General features: G+C 48.5%; 1 protein-coding gene across 3 annotated transcripts in view; it reads right to left on the reverse strand.

The window, feature by feature from the left end:
* Nucleotides 1–819: 819 nt before the first annotated feature.
* LOC118221605 overlaps nt 820–21,563 on the reverse strand; it is a 54,784-nt gene continuing 34,040 nt past the window's right edge. For all 3 annotated transcript variants that reach the window (XM_035406825.1, XM_035406824.1, XM_035406823.1), the window contains exons 19-33: nt 19,220–19,372; nt 17,603–17,820; nt 15,947–16,130; nt 15,683–15,832; nt 15,031–15,396; nt 9,279–11,456; nt 7,957–8,094; nt 7,381–7,455; nt 6,906–6,992; nt 6,279–6,370; nt 5,852–5,937; nt 5,506–5,542; nt 4,586–4,770; nt 3,922–4,059; nt 820–2,468 (exon numbers count right to left, since the gene is read on the reverse strand). In XM_035406825.1, coding sequence (XP_035262716.1) covers nt 2,212–2,468; nt 3,922–4,059; nt 4,586–4,770; nt 5,506–5,542; nt 5,852–5,937; nt 6,279–6,370; nt 6,906–6,992; nt 7,381–7,455; nt 7,957–8,094; nt 9,279–11,456; nt 15,031–15,396; nt 15,683–15,832; nt 15,947–16,130; nt 17,603–17,820; nt 19,220–19,372 — 4,344 coding nt within the window. In that variant the 3' untranslated portion in view covers nt 820–2,211. The remainder of the gene's footprint in view (nt 2,469–3,921; nt 4,060–4,585; nt 4,771–5,505; nt 5,543–5,851; nt 5,938–6,278; nt 6,371–6,905; nt 6,993–7,380; nt 7,456–7,956; nt 8,095–9,278; nt 11,457–15,030; nt 15,397–15,682; nt 15,833–15,946; nt 16,131–17,602; nt 17,821–19,219; nt 19,373–21,563) is intronic.

The following is a 21,563-nucleotide window of genomic DNA, read 5'->3' on the forward strand; positions in this document are numbered from 1 at the left end:
TTTCCCTTTCGCCTCTTCAGGCGATTGTGTTAATATTTGCAGTAGATGAGAAAAACAAGAAGATATTGATCGCCTGAGAGGCATAGCGGACTGTTTCTGGCGGCTGGCTCGGCGCCAGGCCTAATGGCGGTAAGGCACAGCACTGGAGTCTGACCCAGTGTCCGCAAGTCACTCTTAAGCATTTAATGTAGTTTTAATCTTTTATCGACACAAATGAACCCAAAGCCCTTGTTTATAGTCCGCGGCAGCGCCGCGTTTATCCCCCGTGTTAGCGGTGTCTGCCGTGTGTAACAAACTCCTTTCAGCTCCTGAGACGATCTCGCGTCTATTTATTTCATCCAACACGATCTCCTCGCAATTGTTCTGCACCTGACAATACAAGACGTGTCTCGTGGTCTCGCTGCGTCTCAAATAGTCCGATGTGTTGTTTTTTTTTTGTTCTTATTACCTTAACAGACAGGCTGCCATTAGGACCCCTGGATCATAAACGTGCGTGCCTGAAACAGACTTTTAACAGACGCGTTTCTGCCAGTGTTTGGAATCCTGCTGTAATCTCCCGGCAACAGCCAATAGGCCGCGGGGTTCTTCTTATCCCGACAAAGCTGACATTTTTCATTCGTGCGAAGACAATGGAGACGCGCGGAAGCGCCTCTCTCTGAAATCCCATCTGGGAATACGTCACTTTATTCACCTCTGCGACCCGGACAACTTCTGCTGCTGGGTGCGAGAGAAAGAGAGAGAGAGAGAGCTGCCAAAACAGATCATCAAGTTCGGTCTACAGTGCATGCCAACAGCAATCAAAGAGCCCATTTAACGGAGAGTGGTTAAAAAAGTACTTCCCTTTATTAAACGTCACTCTGAAAACAGTTCTGTGTAACGGGTGGTTTGAAGATAAGAAAGAACTTTAAGCAGTTTAATTAAATAATAAAAAATAAAAACAATAGGTTGTTTTTAATGTTACGGGATTAAAAAGTAGCTTGTTGTCAGCTATTGATTAACAAAAAATGTTAAAAAAAAAAAAAAAAGACAAAAAAAGATAAGCAGTTTCAAACTGCTGGAATTACAACAGTGAACCAGGTACTGAACATTAAAATGGAGAAAATCGACAGGTCGGAAAGAAAGGCTGAATAATGGATAGATATGAAGAGATCTGTTTGTCATCCACAGCCATAACCCTTATGATAACATGAAGGACTGCAGCCAATAAATATCAATACCATAAACGGCCCTCAGAAATATATTCAAATAGACAGGACGACTGGATTTTGTGCTCCCACAGAAAATAACCATCTTTCCACTCATATCTTGGGAAGGCAGAATTAAAAGGACTCTGTAAAACACAGATTTAAAACCACACTTCAAAGCCGTTGGATCCCATACCATCACACTCCCTATCATTAATATGTGCAGGTTAACATTTGATTTCCAGGGTGTTCTACAATCTAGCGAAAAGGACGTCAGTTTTAAGGCAACAAAATGTCAAGTAAAACTACAGCTAATTCTTAAATCCCCCCAGATTCTGCAGTGACATTTGTGTTCAGTGCTCGACTTTGTCATAAAAAAAAGTGAACAGATGCTTCAAGTCTGAATATTTCGGAGAATGCTTGGTACAGAAAGTTCTAGAACCTATATTTTGAAAGGACATTGCAAGTATAGACCGTATTAAAGATCACAACCTATAATTTGACTACTTCAGCTACTCAACCAGAGACAGTCTGTGCGGAACTGAAATACATACATGGTCTCATAATCTGGTCAACTCTCTCATCAGCTGTTTGATGAACAGCAGACCAACATTTAAAAGCCACACTTCAAAAAAAAAAAAAAGATTCAAATCTGTTATTTACGTGCATTCGCTTTTTAATGGCTTCCCACAGACGGCGTCCAGGAGGAATGCTGAACATCTCCACAGCAGAGAGAGGACAGCCATAGAGCAATCTGACCTTTATGTCTTGAAGGTCACAGTGATTGAGTTTTTCAGACTGATTTGGATGAAAAAGGAGTTTGAGGACGCGGTGACATTTCTGTGGAGATTCGGCCACGGTATTGAGAAAAAGAAAAAAAAAACACTAAAAATAAGGATTTATTGGTCCCATGATGGCTGTTATTGCTGTCAGATTCTTAGCCAGAAGAGGCAGGAGGACAAATGCGCTCTGTACACAGGAAGATAAAAATAGTCAACGATCTCCTCCAAGATCAGAGGTCATCGCTCTAAAACCTCTCCTTCCCAAAAAACTTCTTGAAGACAGACTTCTTCTGCGACTTAGTGGGGGTGCCGCAGCTGTTGTCGGAGGGCGAGTCCTGCAAGGCCTCCCACTGCTGGCCAATCAGAGCAGGCGATTCCACCCTGTGTTCGGGGGGCGGGGCCCCCGTTTGCTGGTCTCCAATGAATAGAGTCACTGAGTAGCTGGACCCCCCCTCGCGTATCCCATGGGGCAGTGGGGCAGGGGTTATCTTCTGATAGGTGGCTGAAAGAGACAGAGAAGAACACTGCACTTAGGATCCACTGCGTGTATAGCCACAGATCCTGTGGCCTCACCAGATATTCAACTCTGCATTCTTACCAGTGGAGGCTCTTTCTCCTGCCCGTTGAAGCCAAAACATTCCAATCTGGTGCATCATCATAAAATTGAGTAAGTGGGACGTGACCAAGTACAATACTGTGGCACCGGTGGTTTCATACTGTAGCGTAGCACCAGAAGCCCCTGTTACCAACAAGAACCTGCTCTACTAAACCAGAGAAGACGGCAGGAACGCAGGAGCTGAATATCTGGTGAGTCTACAGGATCTGTGGCTTACCTTGGTAAAGGCAATAGCAGTGGAAGCGAGCGCACTGAACGCAATTTGCCAGCGGACATGTACACAAAAGCCTTCTGTTCCCCAGAGGTGTGAATCAAAGATATTTTTTGAGCTGGGGCGGCGTTTGTAATGGAGTATGGATTTTTAAAGAACACAATAACAGCCCTGATAACAGATAGCTTGTTCTCTCCCCACCCCCCTGTTAAAGCTCAGTATTGTTTGACTTTGGCACTCATTTCCCTGTAATAAGCATTTCCATTAAAAATGCAATTGACCTTTCTCTACTTGCAAGGAACATGAAGTAACTCAAGACAATTAAAAGTATATTTCACTAAACTTTTTCTGAATGTCCCTCGGCTCGTTATTGCAGTGCTCCCACTCGAGCGAAAAGGGAATGAACAGACTCCATGTAGAGTGCTGGGGCAACAACAAACAGCTCTTGCCCCTGGAGAGCCACAGGGTTGACTGTTTTTTCTTTCTTTTCACTTAAACGAAGAGTTAAATGGGTAATTACACTTTGTTTAGAGGGTCTGAACCGGTTGCTGATTTAAAAAGTTTTTAATTAACCAACTGTTCTAAGAACTCTGAGAACAATACATTTCCCCTCCCAAACAGAAGGTATACAAGAATCCCTCCCGATACCTAGAAGCAGATCCAACAAACAGGTGGTAGCTGGGATAGTGGAGGGTGAACACAATTCTGTGCAGTAGCAAATGAAGGATGCAAAAGCAGCGCAGGCAATAAGCAGAACTGGAGAGGTCAGACTGTTTAAGAAGGCGTTCTATTGGTGGTATGTGATTGGTTGATTATGGAAACGCAGGAGTATGAGATTGCTTAGGGCGACCATTGATTGGCTGCAGCAAGTGTTTCCTGACCGAACTTGCTCTGTGCAATCCATGTGCATCACTCATTAATGGGGTACACAGAATCCATATCGAGATTAATGGGGTACACAGGGTCCATATACAGATTAATGGTGTACACAGTCTCCATATAGAGAGTAATGGGGTACACAGTGTCTATATACAGATTCGTGGAGAACACAGTCTCCATATAGAGAGTAATGGGGTACACAGTGTCCATATGAAATATTGGGGTACACAGTAGGGTTTGAGGGGTCACCTGAGGTAAAGGAGTGAGATCGCTGCTTGACGCTGGGACACTCCTGGCTGTTAGAGAAGGAGATGCCGGGCTGGGGGTCCAGGGGTCCGAGGGGCGACGGCTGTGTCCCGGCTTGGCTAAGGGGCCCGGGGTGACCCCCTGCAGAGAAGAACAAAAATGGGCCAATGAGAAGGCTTAAGCGTCAAGGGTCAAGGGTCAATGGCAAATTGAACATAAATACACCTAACTGCTCCAAATTCAAATCTCATGAAAAGCTTGGGGACTAGCTTGTGAATGGGATTGAACAGAATTTTGTTCGAAAGAATCATTAAGTTATTGGTATTGGAAAAAAAGATACATTTCCATGGTAATGTAAATGAATTGGAACTGGTCCTGGAGAGCTGCAGGGTCTGAAACAGCTTAAAATCTGCAACCAATTCAGCCCCAAGAAACCAGGAGAGTTGCCAGTGTAATCAGCTGCTTTAACTGACCGTTAAGTGAAGAGCAACAATAAAAACCAGCCAAACCCCACAGCTTCCCTGAGCCAGGGCTGGGGGACCCTTGTTTGGGGGTCCCCTGTTTAGAGGACCCCTGAATTAGTGGAAGTGACCCCTTGTGTAGCATGGCACAAATACAGTACGTACAATACTGATGTTGTGTTCCTGTCACGGCACGACTCCCTAACCTGCATCTGAAGACAAGGGTGGTGAATTGTCCTCCAAGATCCCATGATTCCTCTGTGAACCATGGGAGGTGTCGCCCGTCAGGATGACGAGCTCTTTGGCTCTGGCACCACAGGACTGAAAGGGGCCCGAGTGAGAGGAAGTGATGTCATCCCCAGCAGTGCAGTGGCTTGTGGGACCGAGAGTACTGAGGAGAGGAACAGAAAGCAGGAAAGTGTGTGAGGACACGACAGGACGAATTCTGGTACAAAACAACAAAATTGCCAGGTTTTCCATTCTTTCTATTACAGCCCCTGAAAAAGACAGTGTGCCAGTATGTTTGTGTGTGTGTGTGTGTCTGTGTGTGTGTGTGTGTGTGTGTGCGAGAGTGCTCAAAATTCTACTCTTCCCTCTCTCATGACCTCCTGAAATTTGGAAAAAATAAAAGGGCCCCAAATTATTGAAGAGACAGACCTCTTCTTCCCTCTTGTGGGCACAGAGTGAACTGCAACCTGTATTGGTTACCAGCAAGCTTCAGCTGAGCCAGCCTTTTTATTCAACCTATTAATATTGAAACCGATTGGACATCAGGCTGATTCATGAAATAATAATGAAAAAACGATATTCCTTTAAATTTGGCATGGTTGTTCAATCAGTTTGTTGAACAAGCACACCAAATAACTAACCAAACGTCGATATATAAGATTTCATTATGCAAGTCTGGCATCGTCTTCTGCTGTTTGACTGTCTGTATAATCTAGCACTGAATCTTATGACCTCACATTCCCTCTGTTGCTGGGCAGAACAGAAGAAACAGATGAGATGAATAATGTTGTGACGATGTAGCATTGGGGGGAGATTAAGACCTGATATGGGGGAGGGGCATTCTATGTGTGTGTGAGTGTGTGTGGGGGGGAAGGGGGGGGGGGGGGGCAGCACTTACGAGGAGAGGTAACCAGAGGAGTCCACCTCACTCAAACCTGCGAATAAGACACACACATGAATACACACACGCACATACACATGTATGCACACATGCACAGGAACACACGCTTACACACGAACACACAAACACGTACACACACTTATGCATGGCACACACACACACAGACACACACGTCAGCAGCTTCCAAAAACATTTTTCTGATAGGTCCAAAACTAATTAAAAGACTAACAGGAATGGCCCAGTCAAAGATTATCTGGGCCTGGAGACACAATCACAACAGCGAGCCACTGGCTGGTAGTAATGGGTAGTAACTGTACAGGGATGATCTTCAGCCGCTCTGTACCTGCGATAGCCTGGATCCTGAGCACCCACTCCTTCATCAGAGAGCTGGAGGAGGAGCTGAGCAGGTACTCTGAGCCATCACAGAGCCTAGAGTTACAGAGAGAGAGAGAGCGAGAGAGAGAGACAGAGAGGGAAGAGAGAGAGAGGGAGAGAAAAGGGGGGGGAGAGGGACAGAGAGAGAGAGAGGGGGAGAAAAGGGGGGGGAGAGGGACAGAGAGAGAGAGAGAGAGAAAGGGGGAGAGGGAAAGAGAGCGAGAGAGAGAGAAAGGGGGGAGAGGGAAAGAGAGCGAGAGAGAGAGAAAGGGGGGAGAGGGAAAGAGAGAGAGAGAGAGAATAGGTCACCACGGCTGTTCAACCCTCATAGTCTGGCATCCCTGGTGTAAAACAGGCTGTTCTGTGTGTGGCGGTTTGTGGGGTCCAGCGCTCACCGCAGGCTGAAGCAGTTGGGCCTCTCCCCGCAGTCTGGGTCCGGCGTGCACTGAGCTCCAGTCAGGTCCAGAGTCAGCACAGGCTCCCCGCTCTGAGTGAGACACAGCACAGGGGCACGTCAGCAGGCTGTGTGCCTACAACTTCCTCAATGTCGGATGCCTATCGCAATACAAGGGCCACGATATGACACGAACAGTATCACAGAGTTCAGAATATGATACCTCACCATACAAGGGTCACGACATGATACACTGTCCTACCTGAACTCAGTCAAATACAATAACCTTTCTCCTTTGTAAATGCACTCACACATGCACACGCACATGTGCATTCACATATATGCGCACGCGCTCACATAGGCACACACACGCTTACTCAGATACGCACCCAAACGTGTTCACAAATGCGCGCACACACACACACTCATATAGTCACAGGCTCCTTTCATACCATTTTTACATTTGCAATTTGTTCAGTAAAACATTTCAGTGAAAATCCACAAGGATCCAGAGAAATGTTTAAAAATTTCCAAACACAAGCATCCGAAGACTCTAAATCTAAAGAGTGTTTAAAAATACATATTTCTGCTTCCCGCGTACGTCGGCGTCGAGCATCGCCGCGGTTACCTGCAGCCCGTCCTCTCTCTCCCCGCAGAAGCGCAGCGAGCGTTTGAACAGGAGGGCGTGGCCGGCGTCCCAGGCGCAGCGCGGGGCCTGCGGGAGAAGCACTGCGTCAGAGAGACCCTGCGCCAGCGTCACACAGGCACACCGAGCGCAGGTACCGAATCACCACCGCGCTCACCTGAACTGAACTGTGTCCTCCTGAGAGGACGGCAGAACTAGAGTTTATTTTAGTGGATAACGGAGCAAAAATCTAATCTCACGCACACAAAGATGGACACAAACACACACACACACAGTTCTGTCTCTGATTGGATCAAGTACCTCGCTCCCTCTCTGTAATCCAATAGCGCTTCCTGAACATGACGATGTCGCGAAAGGATAACACTGAAACAATACACAAGATAGACACAAGTGTCTTTCTTTCGCTCCCCTCTCCCTCCTTCCCTCTCTCTCTCCCTCTCCCGCTCTTCTCTCTCACCTTCTTTCCCTTCTCCAGCAGGTGTTTTCTCTCTAGAGTTCCTTCCATTGACTGGACCTCAGACCGGTTCCCATTCTGTAAAAGGCAGAGGACACACACACACACACACACACGGCAGTGAGCACAATCACTAATCTCCGATCGATACCGGTGCCTTTACACACCAGAATGATCTACTGACGGAATTCACTGCAGCCCTCTGACATCATAAAGCTGTCTTCTCTAATTCAGAGCTGAGCTTGTGGTGAGGATTTATCTGTGTTGGTGATAACACCTAGCAATTGATTCTTGGAAAAGTAAAACAATGTATAATGCAATGTAAAAACAACCTTGTCTCGAAAGTAAGGATATCAGTGTAACTAGTGAGCATTGTGTTGTGGATATAAATATTAGGAAGAAAAAATGTAATGTATTCGTAAAATGCATTAACATTAGAGAATGTTGAAAATGTTCTCCATAAAGCACATTTGTAAATGCGCTCATACTCAAATATGCACATGCACATGTGCTTACTCAGATATGCGCAGGCACACGCATACACATATACACACGCATGCACACACACGCAGGAATTACCATAGAGCTGCAGTGCCCTCTAGTGGTAGTGACATGTCCCTGCAGCTGTATATCACTGCTAGATGTGCCCGAGCCCATTGGCTGCTGGCTCTTCTCTCCAGCCCCCATGCAAACTGGCAGCCAGCTCACTGATTGGACCTGAGGACCATTAGTCAAGTTAATTTACAGTATTATACCACAGTGTTCTTCACCAATTTGGTCATCAACTATCTCTCCTTAATCAGAATGAAATGAGAATGGGCTTTTCCAAAAATCACATCCTGAAACATTGATTTGTGGGTAAAACATCTCTTTGTCATCACAATGAACTTAGAACTGGCTTCTTCTGTAATACAATTAGAAGATTATTAGGTCGTATACACACGTGCCACCCCTGAAGGCAGTCAATCATTCTACAGGATGCTTTGGAGTTGCTTCAAGTATACTTCCTGGCTGTAGACTACAAACACCAATTGCACCGATACTAGCCATTGTAAAGCTGGCCGGTCATCAGAAACTTCTGGAAATATCTCAGATATCCTCCATTGCCAAATTATTACACTAAAGCAGAAATTATATATCAAGAAATGCAGAAGTGTAAATTTCACTTTCACAGTACCCACGTGTTTAATACCTCTCGATACATATTGTATTTCCTATACTTATAAAGACTCATTTATTCTCAAAGTGGGACCGGGTCAAACCGGACCGGAGCAACGCAACAGCCCGCAGAGACGAGCGAGGAGGCGGCTCGGTTCCTCGTACAGATCGCCTCCAAGCGCTCCGAATCGAGCAGCTGCGGCGGAGTTTCCCGACGTCTCACTCCAGCTGCGATGCGTCTCTTTTTCCGTCCCCCTGGTCTCTGCCTCACTCCAACCTTTCCCGGCCTCCCCCCCCCCCCCTATTTATCTGTGTACAAGCTGTGAATCACAGTTTCCTCTCTGAGGGATGGAAGGTCTCAGACTGGGGAGGGGCGTTTCATGGAGCCGGATTACGGAGTTAGCTGGAGTGAAAACCCAGAGCGGCTCTTTTTACTTCAGTCCATGCTTGTACAGCCAGTTAGCCTCGTTTATCCAGGATAACTGGTGTAAACAAAAACCCGCATACACACCGCATACGCTCTCCAGGACCCCTGCCTGAGCTGCTGCCACCACTAGGTGGGGCAGAAGTAAACTGATTGCCGTAGTCCATGTGTCAGTTTTTCAGCCTGCGAGTGGTGTAACTGAAAAAGATGTTCATAAATTGCCCAACCCTGGTCTGCAATGTAAGTGTGCAAATGCAAAAGGAATGAGGTGACGGTCCATGTGGGACAGTCTGAGCCAAACCGGACCTGTGGGTCTCACCTTTGTACAGACTTCAGACTCTCCATCCGCGTCCTCCCTCTCTCTCTCCGAGCCTCTGCCTCTGTCGTGGGCGGGGTGTTTTTGGGGGCGCTCTACGTCGGGAGGGTTCAGCAGATCCGGGGCTGCCGTCTGGGTTTCCGGAACTTTCCGTCTGCCGGGCTGCTCCGTGGGGCTCCTGCAGGGGGCGCTGTATCCGAGCAGGGCCTGCACTTCGGCGGGAAGCCTGAACTCCGCCACCAGGAGGTTGGAGGCGGAGGCCGCGGAGTTAGCGGCCTCTACGGTCGTGTAGAGCACGTCCTGACTTCGGGGGGTGGGGGAGGGGGAGGATACCCTGGGTTCTGTAGTGGGCGTGGCCTCTGCTTCACCGTGATTGGTCTGCTGACAGGCATCGCCCTGCCTGTATCCATTAGTCTGGTTCCAGATGTCTTCTAGCTCCTCCTCTTCCTCCTCAAACTGCCGGTGGTCGGGACGGATGGTGTCCGGTGCCATAGATACCATGGCGACGCCCTTCCTGCCACGAGGTGCAGGCTCCGCCCTCTCTAGGGACAGCACCCGTCCCACAGTTCTCCTGGGCAGGGGTGCGTCCGGGGGTGCAGTTTCACCTCCTTCTGTGCCACTGAGCCTTGCGTGTCCGGACCCAAAAGCGGCCTTGCCCTCAGAACGCTGCTGACCAATCACACAGCTTGCAGGCGCCACGACAGAGTGAGAGACTGCGCTCTGATTGGCTGGTCGGTCTCCTATGTGAGCATTCTGCCTCCTCATAGGAGGGTGGTATATGTGCCCGGCAAGGTCCTGTATTTTAGTGTGAACGCTCGGGCACACGTGTGCGACTGACAGGGAGGTGGTGCCATGGGAACAGGTGAAGGTTTTGCAGCTGTCCTCTTTTGGTGGGCCGGCCTTTTGACTGTTACCTTCGTGAAGTCTTGAGTTAGGCGCAGTGGCTTCCCGCTGGTCCCACTTCTGGCTAGTGTCCTCATTCAGACTGCGGATATCTGAATGACCTTTCATCTGAGGGTCTGATAGGTCATCGCTTGGTAGGGTCTGTTTGGGGTTCAGAGAGGGGTCCTGCCTATTGGCTGAAACTAAAGTTGCCTGCAGGTTGATCCTGTGTGATGCGACGCAGTCTGATTGGACAGTGGTTTGTCCTTGGGGGCTGAGTTTGATTATATCTCCACCTTTCAGTGGTGAGCGCATTTGATTGGAGGAGATTGTGGCTGGTTGTGGGTCGGCTGGTGAACATGGGCTAATCGGACTAGGGAGGTCAGCCCCTGCTGATCCGGGAGGACTGATGGTGATGACATCATGGATGCTAGGGATAAGGCTCAGGTCTTTGGGCAGGTCAAAACTCAGCACCGATCCCAGAGACAGGTGCCTGCAGTGGTTCTTTACCTGACTGGCTGAAGCCCCTCTGCTTGAAGCTAAGCTGCCTGGCAACACGGAAGGGGTGAATTTTGATTGGCTGACACATTGCGCACTCACAGTCTCCACCAGTGGTCTTTTAGCGAGGTCTAGGGGCTCCGCGGTGGTCAATTGGGTCGACGAGGTGCACCTCTTCTTCCTCTCCTTTAGGGGCCAGGTGCTGGTGCCCTGGGTGACGGGATCGCGGGAGGGGGACTGAACTTCCTGCCGCGCTACTGCCATGACCCTCTGGGCCACGACCCTCTTCCTGTTTTTGCTCCGGCCCTTCTGACTGCTGGAGGTGCAGCAGGGGGCGGAGTTGAAAGTGAAGCAGGGGGCGGAGCTGATGGCAGAGCAGGGGGAGGAGCTTATGGTGGAGCAGGGGGCGGAGCTTATGGTAGAGGAGGGGACGAAGCTGATGGCAGAGCAGGGGTTGGAGCTTATGGTGGAGCAGGGGGCGGAGATTTTGTAAGAGGAGGCGCCAGTGCTGGTGGTGGAGCAGGAGGCGGAGCTGATGGTAGAGGAGGGGGCGGAGCTAACAGTGGAGGAGGGGGCAGGATTGAGGGCGGAGTTGGAGGCGGAGCCCCTCTTGGGCAGGGTATGGAAGGCGACGCTGCTAACTTGCGTTGGGGAAACGGAGATAGAGGAGGAGGAGGAAGGAGAGGAGATGGAGGTTTGGGCGGGTTCCTGAGTCTTGCTGTCAAGGTGGGGTGGAGAACCGACCTCATCCACAGGCGCCACGGTTTTGTGATTGTCCTTAACGTGCAAGTATGTGCTCACCTAAAATAAAACAAGAAGAAAGCGGTGTGAGAAATAGGTCCATCCCAGCGAAGTGAGAGTCCCCACACCAAGTAACCACACGTTACCACGTTACCAGCTTTCCTAGGGAATTCATCTGCCAAAATTTCGAGTTGGTTAAAGTTTTGATGTTAATTAATGTACATCTTGAAAAAGTCATTTATTTGCTTGTGCAACTAATTTTCTTTCAGTCAATGGGCTCTTGTTGATGTAAACACTGCAGATATAATTATTCACGGTCATCCAATAATCTCAGTGTTTATAGTTGTGGTCCCACTTTCGCTGGAAAAACGAGACAATTCATGCATTACACGCGACTAGTAACGCTGTAAATACTTATTATGACATCATGACATTAATTATGGAAAGAAATAGCCCGCTAATTTGCGATGCCACATACCAGGACCTTTGTAGCGTACGTCAACTAAAAAAAGCAAGACGACAAAAAATTAACCGATGGACCAGAAGTGAGCCAGACCTCAGTTTCCATTCCATTCCATTTCCTGAGTACAGTATGTCAGTGTGTATTTTTGTAGCGTCAAACATAACCTCAGTGAGCTCAGCCTCGACAAAAATGAGCTCATTAAGAAACAACAACAGGAAACAAGTGGAGAGATACAGGTGGAGCCAGGTACCCCCCATTCTCATCAACTAACCACCCCCTACCCCCACCCCACCCCAAAACAAAAAAGATCAAAAACACATGCGGTTGGAAATAGCATTCTTACACAGCTGTGACGGCGTGACCTCCGACCCTATGACTAATCCTATGTTGCCACTTTCATAAATCATACTTGGCGGTCTGGGGGCCCTTGGTGGAAGTTTCGCGGTACGTTCTTCCTGCAGCGATCACCACGCAAACTCGGCCTCGGGGGCCCCGCCCTCTGTTGCCGGGGCGCGGCCCTTTTTCAAAGCGGCTCCAGGGGGTGTCATGGGAAACGGGGAAAAAGGGCGAGGTCGCGCTCCGACTCCGACTGCGACGCGACGGCGGAGGAGAAGGCCGCCAAAATGGCCGACGTCAGCGTCGCCGTTACGTAAGAGAGGGACCTGAGAGCGGCGCTCTGACAGCGCGGACAGACGACAGAGAGCAGACGTTTCTCCCCGATCCCCAAAACACCCCCCATCCCCCTGGGGGCGGGGGGGTCCTAATTCTGACAGGCCCCTAGCCAAACTTCTGCCTGTCTGCTTTTGGTCTGATCCGGGCCCTGTACGTTGTTAGCCAAAATAATAACCCTGGCTTCTTTCTCTTTCTCTTCCTCTTTCTCTGTAGGCTGAAAGTGAACCCTCTGAATGTATTTTATAGGTACAGAGAGTGTGATGAGAATGTACTGTAATTCACTTTATGTCAAATGAAATGGCCTGCATTGGACAATATATCAACTTCTCCCTTAAAAATGCTATTAAATATTTACTTCCTGCTCATCTTATGATGACTTCCAAAAACATTCACAGACGTTTCTATAAACTGCTTATTTGGACTGGTTTTATAGGTGCTAAAACACTGTGTTCTGGGGTAACCGCAAATGTGACATCACTACCACTTTGACCATTTACAATCCAGAAAAGCTTTAGTGAACGATCCCATCAACTGAAACCCAGACTCTGTTTCTTTTGGGTTTGCTCTATGGACCTTCTTACCTAATGGGCCCTTGCCAGGTCTGTTGTATCATGGAAGCTAAAACTGGGTCTTTTAAAAAATTACAGCTGCTCTCCCGTGTCTTTCCATTACACACTCAAACCTGCTTGACGTCACTCTTTGTTGAATTTCATTTCTCCTCCGACCGTTTCATGACCACCACTCTAACATTTCCACTAGCGCACTCCACATCCATTACATTACATTACATTACATTACAGGCATTTAGCAGATGCTCTTATCCAGAGCGATGTACACAACGTTTTACATAGTGTCCATTTATACAGCTGGATACATACTGAAGCAATGCAGGTTAAGTACAACGGCAGCGGTTGCAAGCCCAGTTCCTTACCCACAAGGCTACACTGCCGCCCCTGGGGTTAGTCAGCCGTTTGTACTTATAAGGTCGCCTCGTTTGCTCTGACACTGATGTCAGCGTGAAGGGGGAAAAACAGTTACGTTTTTAACTACACGTCGGGGGATAAGGATTTATGAAAGGACATTTTCCAACAAATTGACTCAATTAATCTTTGTGTTTTTGTAACGTTTAATCCTTAAAAGGCAATCAAAACATGTGCTTTTCAAAAGTACCGAGCTAAGGAAAACTGTCAAAATCGAAAACACGCTTCCCCGCGAACGGCGAGCGCTTGTTTATTAGAGCAAGCTTAGCGAGGCTGAACTGCGGAACAGAGTACTACGCCTGAGGTATTTTTGCCGCTCGACGCACACTTTCTGTTTTTTTTTTTTTTTGCTAAACTAGTTAACCCTCGATCCCCAAACAAAAAAGTGGGGGCGTAAATCCATACAGGGAACCCGGGAATAATCTCGAATTGCACAACGTGCTGCAAGAGGAGATTTCAAAAGAGGTTTTGCAGAATCGACCCAAAGGGAGTTCGCCATCTGCATTTCTAATTTGCAGTTTTGCGAGGGGGTGGGAGCAGTGGTTTTAATTTGCCCCCCCCCCCCCCCCCCTTAAAAAAAAACATCATTTCATTGCAATGAGCACATGGACCAAAGCGTTGAGAGGGATGGTTTTGGGACAGAGGAGAGGAGTGGAGGAGGAAGCCATCTTGTACATGGATGATTTTTTTTTGTACACAGCGGCCACCTTATCATCCCCCAGTTTATCATCCTCAGAAATCCAGGCCTCTCCACCTTAGCTGATGTGTTTTCTACATATTATATTTACTATACATTACTTCAATATATTATATATATTGAAGTAATATATAGTTTATCAACACTGACCTATACATCTACAAAGACTACCACAAAGGCACAGCAGGTTTAACATATACGCTATGATATTTTTAAATAAACATATCATTACATTAATCATAAAGTGCACATATTCACAATATATTGCAGGATATTGTAATATATTGGATGGTGAAAAGGCTTGATTTCATTGATGAGCTGATGTCTCTCGTGTGTTTTTACGGGTGTTCGGGATTCTATGATGACAGCTGTACGCACATATGCTCCATCTATTTAGCGAAATGAAAAGGCCCGGCCTGGCCTGGCCTGCTCAGTGGAAAGCAAGGTGGTGCGCCACTTCTGGGTTGTTAGCAAATCCCCATGAGAACCTCTCAAACCGTGCTACACACAAAAAGAAAGCAGCGACACGCTTCTATATCGCTCCCAGGTGCTCAATTTAATGAAATCTGCGAGCGGCGACAATATTTCCGCCATTCTGTCTGGCGACGTCACTGTTAAATCGCGCAGTAATTCTAGATTATTCTTTTTTCCACCTTGCACCTGCACTGTATGGTGGATGTGGTGCGCGTACACTTCCGAAACTGTGGAAGGTGTTGGAGTGAATTTGATGCAGGGCTGGAGTGATGTCATTTCCTGTGTGTCAGAAAGGTGGTGGGGCGGATGGTGGGGGGTGTGGTGTTTCCAAAACAGATGGCCACTCACCCTGTGCACGGGTTCGGGGACCTCAGCGTCCTCCTCTGGCTTCTGCACCTGTAGAAGGCTGTCCCCCACTTTTCCGAAACTGAGGATGAGGTTCACTGTCCCCCCCAGAGACGGGGCGCCGGGCTCCTTCAGGACCAAGAAGGGGGGCTCCCTCGATTCCGGGGGTCCCTTGGCTGACCCTGAGTCGCTGTCTTTCCGCCCAGAGCCGCCAATCCCCGCCCCACCATCACCCTCTTCCGATGGCTGCCCGTCCTGCCGGTCGTCATGACAACCAGGCTTTGAGGTCAGCTGACTGCCAGGCGACCGAGACCCGCCTTCAGACGCTGACCGTTGTTGTGACGGTCGCTGGCAGTGTGGAGATCCGCTCTGTACAGGAGAAACACAGGAACAAGGCAAGATTTCCTCAGATTAATCCCTTGATGGGTTAACATTACATTACTTCTATTTTAGCAGAGAACTTACACAACTTATTTATATATCAGATATACTGAAGCAATGCAGATTAAGTACGTTGCTCATGGGTACAATGGTGGTGACCTACCTGGGGATCCAATCTGCAACCTTTAGGTCACAAGCCCAGTTCCTTACACGTTATAGTACACCGCCTGGTTCAAGCTGCTACCACAACAATAACAAAGTGCCATTTTCCTACCTTCTGCCCCGTTGCCGTGGGAACTGTAGCCTCTGAGCAGACGACGTCGCCCTCTTTCCTCTTTCCACGGCTCCGCTGGTGTTTCTGAGCCCTCCAGTGCACCAGGATCCATCCCAGCATGCTTTGCAGCTCCTCCGTCCTCTCCTTGATCTGGGGATCAAGACCGCAGGCATTAATTCAGCTGCCTTTTAAATCACAACCACACCCCGAGGATGTCCCCCCCAAACCCCCACTCCCAGCGCTAAAAATAGAACGGGGACTCGCCAATTCCGCTAAGTGGTGCTCCTCCTCCATCAGCTTCTGTCCTGCCGCGGCCAGTTCGTCAAACTCCTCAAACTTCCTCTCGATTTTTAGGTCCAGTTCGGAGGTCACCGGTACCTCGTTACCTTTCCCACGATGCCTTGCGCTCTCAGAGAAGATGCAGGCCCGGGTGTCCTCTGTCCAGGAACTAGGAGGGGCGGAGATTGGAGACAAGAAATAACCGGTTTATGATTACCTGATTATTACAACAACCAGAGGTGGAAAGTCCAGGCGTCAGAAAGTCCTGTTGTGTGTTTCTTCCACCCATGAACTCAGCCAGCTGATTTCACTAATTAGTTCTAGCTCCTGGCTGATGAATTGTGCTAATTAGCAAATCCGGGTGATCAGAACAAAACACTGAGGCGGACTTTCTGAACCTGGATTGTCCACCTCTGACAAGAACATATTGGGCTTTACGTGTAGGTCGTAAAGTTTTGTAGAATTTTCAAGTCCAATGTCAAGGCATTGTTTTGCATTGCATGCTTTGTTTTAACATGTTGCTGAAAAAAATAGTTCAATCCCGAGCTGTCGATTACATCAGACGGGAAACGCGCCAAGACGCAGTTGGCCAAACCAAACTGCGGTTAAGCTAAATTGACGTGGCATTTCTCAAGGCCATCTACTGCTGCGCGTGGGAGAAAAAAACAAAACAACCCATATCAAAAGACGAAATGAGTGCAGATCCCATCCTCTGTAATACAGAAGTCATGGTCTCTTTTAAAGCATATCGTGTTCTCTAGGATTATGGGTAACAGGTTTACAGCAGGATGAGATCACAGGGTGAGGGGGTACGGGAGGGGGCGGGGGGGGGGGGGGGGGGGGGTAGGGGGGCACACATGTTCCACAGAGTTAGAACATAAGCACTTCAGAGAGTTACCCTTACATCATCAGACCGGGGTCAAAATGCTTTATTTTAAGCACTTCACTCTGCTGGATACCAGCGGGAAAAAAAAAAAAAAAACTATCTCACAGATTACCGACAAGAAACATCATCTAGTTTCATCAGCATTCGAGACAAAACCCTCTCATACGACTGTATGGCTTTGGGCACAGGCTTCGGTGAAAAAGTCATATGGATCTGCAGATTTTACTGTCATGGGAAGACGGAAAATGAAGAAGAGCAGCGCGGCTTAATCCAGGCTTGCCGTTCACCTCCAGCCAAGGGCCACGTTTGATTCTGGATTTCATAATTCAGCCCGAGCGATTAAGTGCTCTGCCATATTAACTACATTTCCAAAATGAGCTGGAGACTGTTACAGCGTCTCTGTTTAAAACATGGCTACTTCAGAACACGAACCAGTCTGAATACTACGCATTAATCCAGCATAAGTTCAGGGCTTGTGTGACATTGTACGTTATAATCATTTTTTTTTTCAGTGAAATGTGTCACTTGTTCGACTGATGGTCAGATCTATATAGATGACTAATGAAATAAGTGGCGTTCACTGGGAGAGTCAAAATAGCAGCGGAAAGTGAAAGAAAGTATGACCTAAGCTAGTATGCAGTCTCTCTTGGAACACACACGTCACATGACAGAATATTTATGTCACTCATAGCTCTTGAGTCTGCTGCTGCTATGTGTTTTTGTATTGTGTGTGTGTGTGTGTGTGCCAGCCTTACATCATGGCCAGATAGTCCCTGAAGAAGTCCTGAAGGCGTCCAAACTGCTGCAGACGGCCTCGGTTCTCCGCCATGCTCCGGCCTAGTTCCTCCCAGGCCTGCAGGGTGGCCTGGACCTCCTCCCCCAGGATCGGCCACTTCTCTGGGCAGAGGGCCTCCAGGCGAGGCCCCTGCTTCTCCATCTCTGCCACCTCGTCCTTCAGGGCCTCGTACTCTACCTGCAGCGGAACGAAACCCGGCCCGAACGACTCGCATGAGACCAAGGGTGCGTTGGACAGGGGTGCTAAGGGTTCCGCCTAGAACTTTAGGTTCATGCTAAATGGATAAGAAAATGGCCCAACCTGTTCATTGAAGATCTACCGTCCAACCCTAATTTGGCACACCTCGTTCTACCAATTAGCAGCTCAACGAGATCTCTAGCTGTTCAATGAGGCGTGCTCGTGTTGAAGTTGCGGAGTGAAAACCTGCAGGATGGTAGATCTCTGAGAGCAGGGTTGGGCAGCCCTGGGTTAGGACAATCTTTGAGACGTGTGCACCCCTGTTTGGGGATGTTCTGGGGGTGTTCCCAGAGGCAGCGAGGTATGTTCATGAATCAGTAACGCTGGGAAGACCATGCAGAGCATATACCAACATACATATCCCCCCTACTGGGGGCTCTATGCCCCAGCGTGACACTTCCTGTACTGTGATCCCATCTCTGTGTGTAACCCTCTCTGTTTCCCCCAGTTTGAACAAAGTGTAAAACCACAAACTTAGGGCAGACTTTAAAAAAAGCACCAAAAAATCACGTCATACACAAACACTGTATCAGCAGCCACGGTGACAGCTCTGTAACTGGACACTCAAAACCAAACCGTCTGAGTGCATGAAACGGTTAGCCATGTTTCCCTTATCTTCAGCACAGCTGCTGGCCCTCCTGCTAAAGTCCTCACGTTTTGGTCTTTTTTCACGGTGCTCAGGACTGCTAATACCCACCCCGCCGGGGTGTCTGCCGACCCAGGAGATTTAGCGGAACCCTTCCCGCTAAACGGAACCAGATGCCGTTACGTACAGCCATTGTCTGCCTTTTTACGGCGGGTTCTGGAGTCGGTAATTAATGGCGTTAGCCTCGGCGAACTTGCGCCGCGGAAAGCCGCTCGCGTTGCCGTGAGATACGCGGAACGACTGTTCCATGACCTCCGCTGCTATTTTGGTATGACAGATTAGGTCATTTTTGTTCTTTCATGGTATCATACCCAGGCAGCTGCGCTAGCATGTGATCTGCAATACTCTGGCCCAAATATGAGTCATACAGCTAAACTCCGCCCCCTCTCCCCCTTGACACACACACACACACAAGCACACACACACACACGCATGTACATACAGACACACATGCACGAACATGCATGCACATGCACATGCACAAAGACACACACAAACATGCACATACTATGCAAACATCACACACACATAAACACATGCACGTGTTTATATGCCTGTGCGTACATGTCTGTCTGTTTTATCATTTTGATTTCAATTACATCTCTCTGCTTCTGATACACGGCGGAAAGATTCCAGTCCTGACATGCATGCTTTGCTGCGGGTCAGAGGGTCAGAGGTCAGGGGATCACTCACCTCCATCTGGTCCTGCTGCTCCTGCAGGCCCTGCAGGCCGCTGCGGTCCGGTTCACATTTAACCGCCATGTCAGTCTCAGCGTCCATGATGTCCATGGAGAGCTCAGCGCCAAGAGAGAGGGCGTGGTTTATACGCATCATCAGCGACGAGCACTGCAGAGTGGGAGGGACAGAGAGAGAGGGCGGGGTTTATACGCATCATCAGCGACGAGCACTGCAGAGTGGGAGGGACAGAGAGAGAGGGCGGGGTTTATACGCATCATCAGCGACGAGCACTGCAGAGTGGGAGGGACAGAGAGAGAGGGCGTGGTTTATACGCATCATCAGCGAAAAGCACTGCAGAGTGGGAGGGACAGATAGAGAGAGCGGGGTTTATACGCATCATAAGTGACGAGCACTGCAGAGGGGGAGGGACAGAGAGAGAGGGCAGGGGTTGTATGCATCATCAGTGATGAGGACTATAGAGGGGGAGGAGCATAGGGAGAGGCGTGGTTTATTCAAACAGTAACTGTTTCACAGTAACAGTAACATTCCCCCCTACTTCAGTGTAAAACAACCACCTCACAGTCAGCTCCCAACAGTACAGTGTCTACAAAACGCTCGCTCTTTCGTCAGTTAGCGGTTTCCGATTCGACAACGTTGAGTGACGCAGCGACAGCCTTTTTATGAGACCGTCTCAGGCAGTGCGTGCGCGATGGGAGCCCGGTGCAATCAGCTACGTGTCCCGGCTGGAGTTTTTCGGCCCGGTCCAACCCGATGAAGCAACGGTTTATTTTCGACGCACCGAGTGAAAACGCGCACGGGCCACGACCAGGGGGTACGGGCAGTTCCGATCCAGATGTTTACACAGCTGTTCCGCAGCCCCCGCAGCTGGCGAGCGGGACACGGCGAATTAACGGCGGGCCACCTGTTATCACTTAAGCCCCGCCGAGCTCGGGACGGCGCCGTCGGCGGGCATTAGCCTCCTTCTCCTTATTATTATGTCACCGTGATTTGCAGAGGGGGCGGGGGGGGGGGGACAGGCGGGAATTAGAGATTTTGGCTAATGGGATCATTTGGGGCGCGGGTTTGGGTAAAAGCTGTCCGGGACGCTCGGCGTTGGGGTTCGGTTGCGTAACAACCAAACGAGAGCGCCGTGGCGTTGGCAGCGCACAGCGCACCGATGCGCGCATTCCTGAGGAACTACGGCCATCTGCGTCTGTTACACAGCGCCGGATCGATCAATTACAGCAACTGATTAACCTCGTTAAATCAGCTTTCCTGGTTCCCTGGATCTGGAGGGGGCTGCTGGCTTTAAGAGGACAACAGCCACGGTCTACAGCTCTCTCTTCTGGCACAGCCAATAGCAGAGCACATTTCGACTCTGCAATTTTTAAATTTTTTTTTTTTTTTCTGACATCTTTTTTCCTTTATCTATTCATTCGTCCTCTGGTTTCAAATGCATTTTCTATTAATTTAATCCTTTTTTTAAATACTTCTATAGTCATATCATGTACATTGGGTGTCTATTGTTGGATTTAATTTGTATGTTTTAAAAGTTTTCCTCTTAAGCCAACTTTCTGCAAATCACTTTGTAAAACTTTGTTTTAAGAAGAGTGTTACATAAACACAATTATTACTATTGTACTTCAGGGGTTTATGGGGCCATTTCATTGTCAACATGAGTCATGTGAGGCACCCGTCCTCTGACACCTCAGACAGAATGCTGGGTGTAAAATACCCACAATCCCTTTAGGCGGCAGCGGCATTTTAATGATGCGTGGCGCACTATAAGCGTACCGCGCATCTGTCCGCAGTTGGCAGACACCCGGTGACAGCAACCCACCCGCCGGTCCGCCATTGGTTCAGACAGCTCTCCACCTTGCGATGAAGCGTCCAGCTATGCAGGTCGTTCGGTTTTGGGTATCAAACTGGCAACCCCGCGTGTGTCCGATCTGTCCCACAGTGCCTGACCTGGCTTTCCAGGCTTAGTCACATGATACATTTTCAGTGGGAGTTGTTTTTAATTGGGGGAGTGACCCCGAGGAGGGCTTTGCCTTTTCAGCACAGTCGATTCACTGAAAGGGTACAGCTTGCGTAAGTTTGTGTATGAGGTCATAAAAAGCAAAAATAAAGGGAAAAAACTTTTCAAATCCAATCCTTCACCAGTGTCTTTCACAGTAATGATAAGATTATTCATTCCGAAGTGCCTGATCTTTCAGTCGATTCATGAAATGGACTGAAATGCAATACATTTGTTGGAAAATCCCCTATGAAGAATTACGAGCATTTTTTCAATTCATGAATTGAATGTTAATTCATGGACTGAACTTTTAATTTGTGTACTGAACTTAAATGTAACTGA

This window comes from Anguilla anguilla, chromosome 2, assembly GCF_013347855.1.
Source record: "Anguilla anguilla isolate fAngAng1 chromosome 2, fAngAng1.pri, whole genome shotgun sequence".
NCBI lineage: Eukaryota > Metazoa > Chordata > Actinopteri > Anguilliformes > Anguillidae > Anguilla > Anguilla anguilla.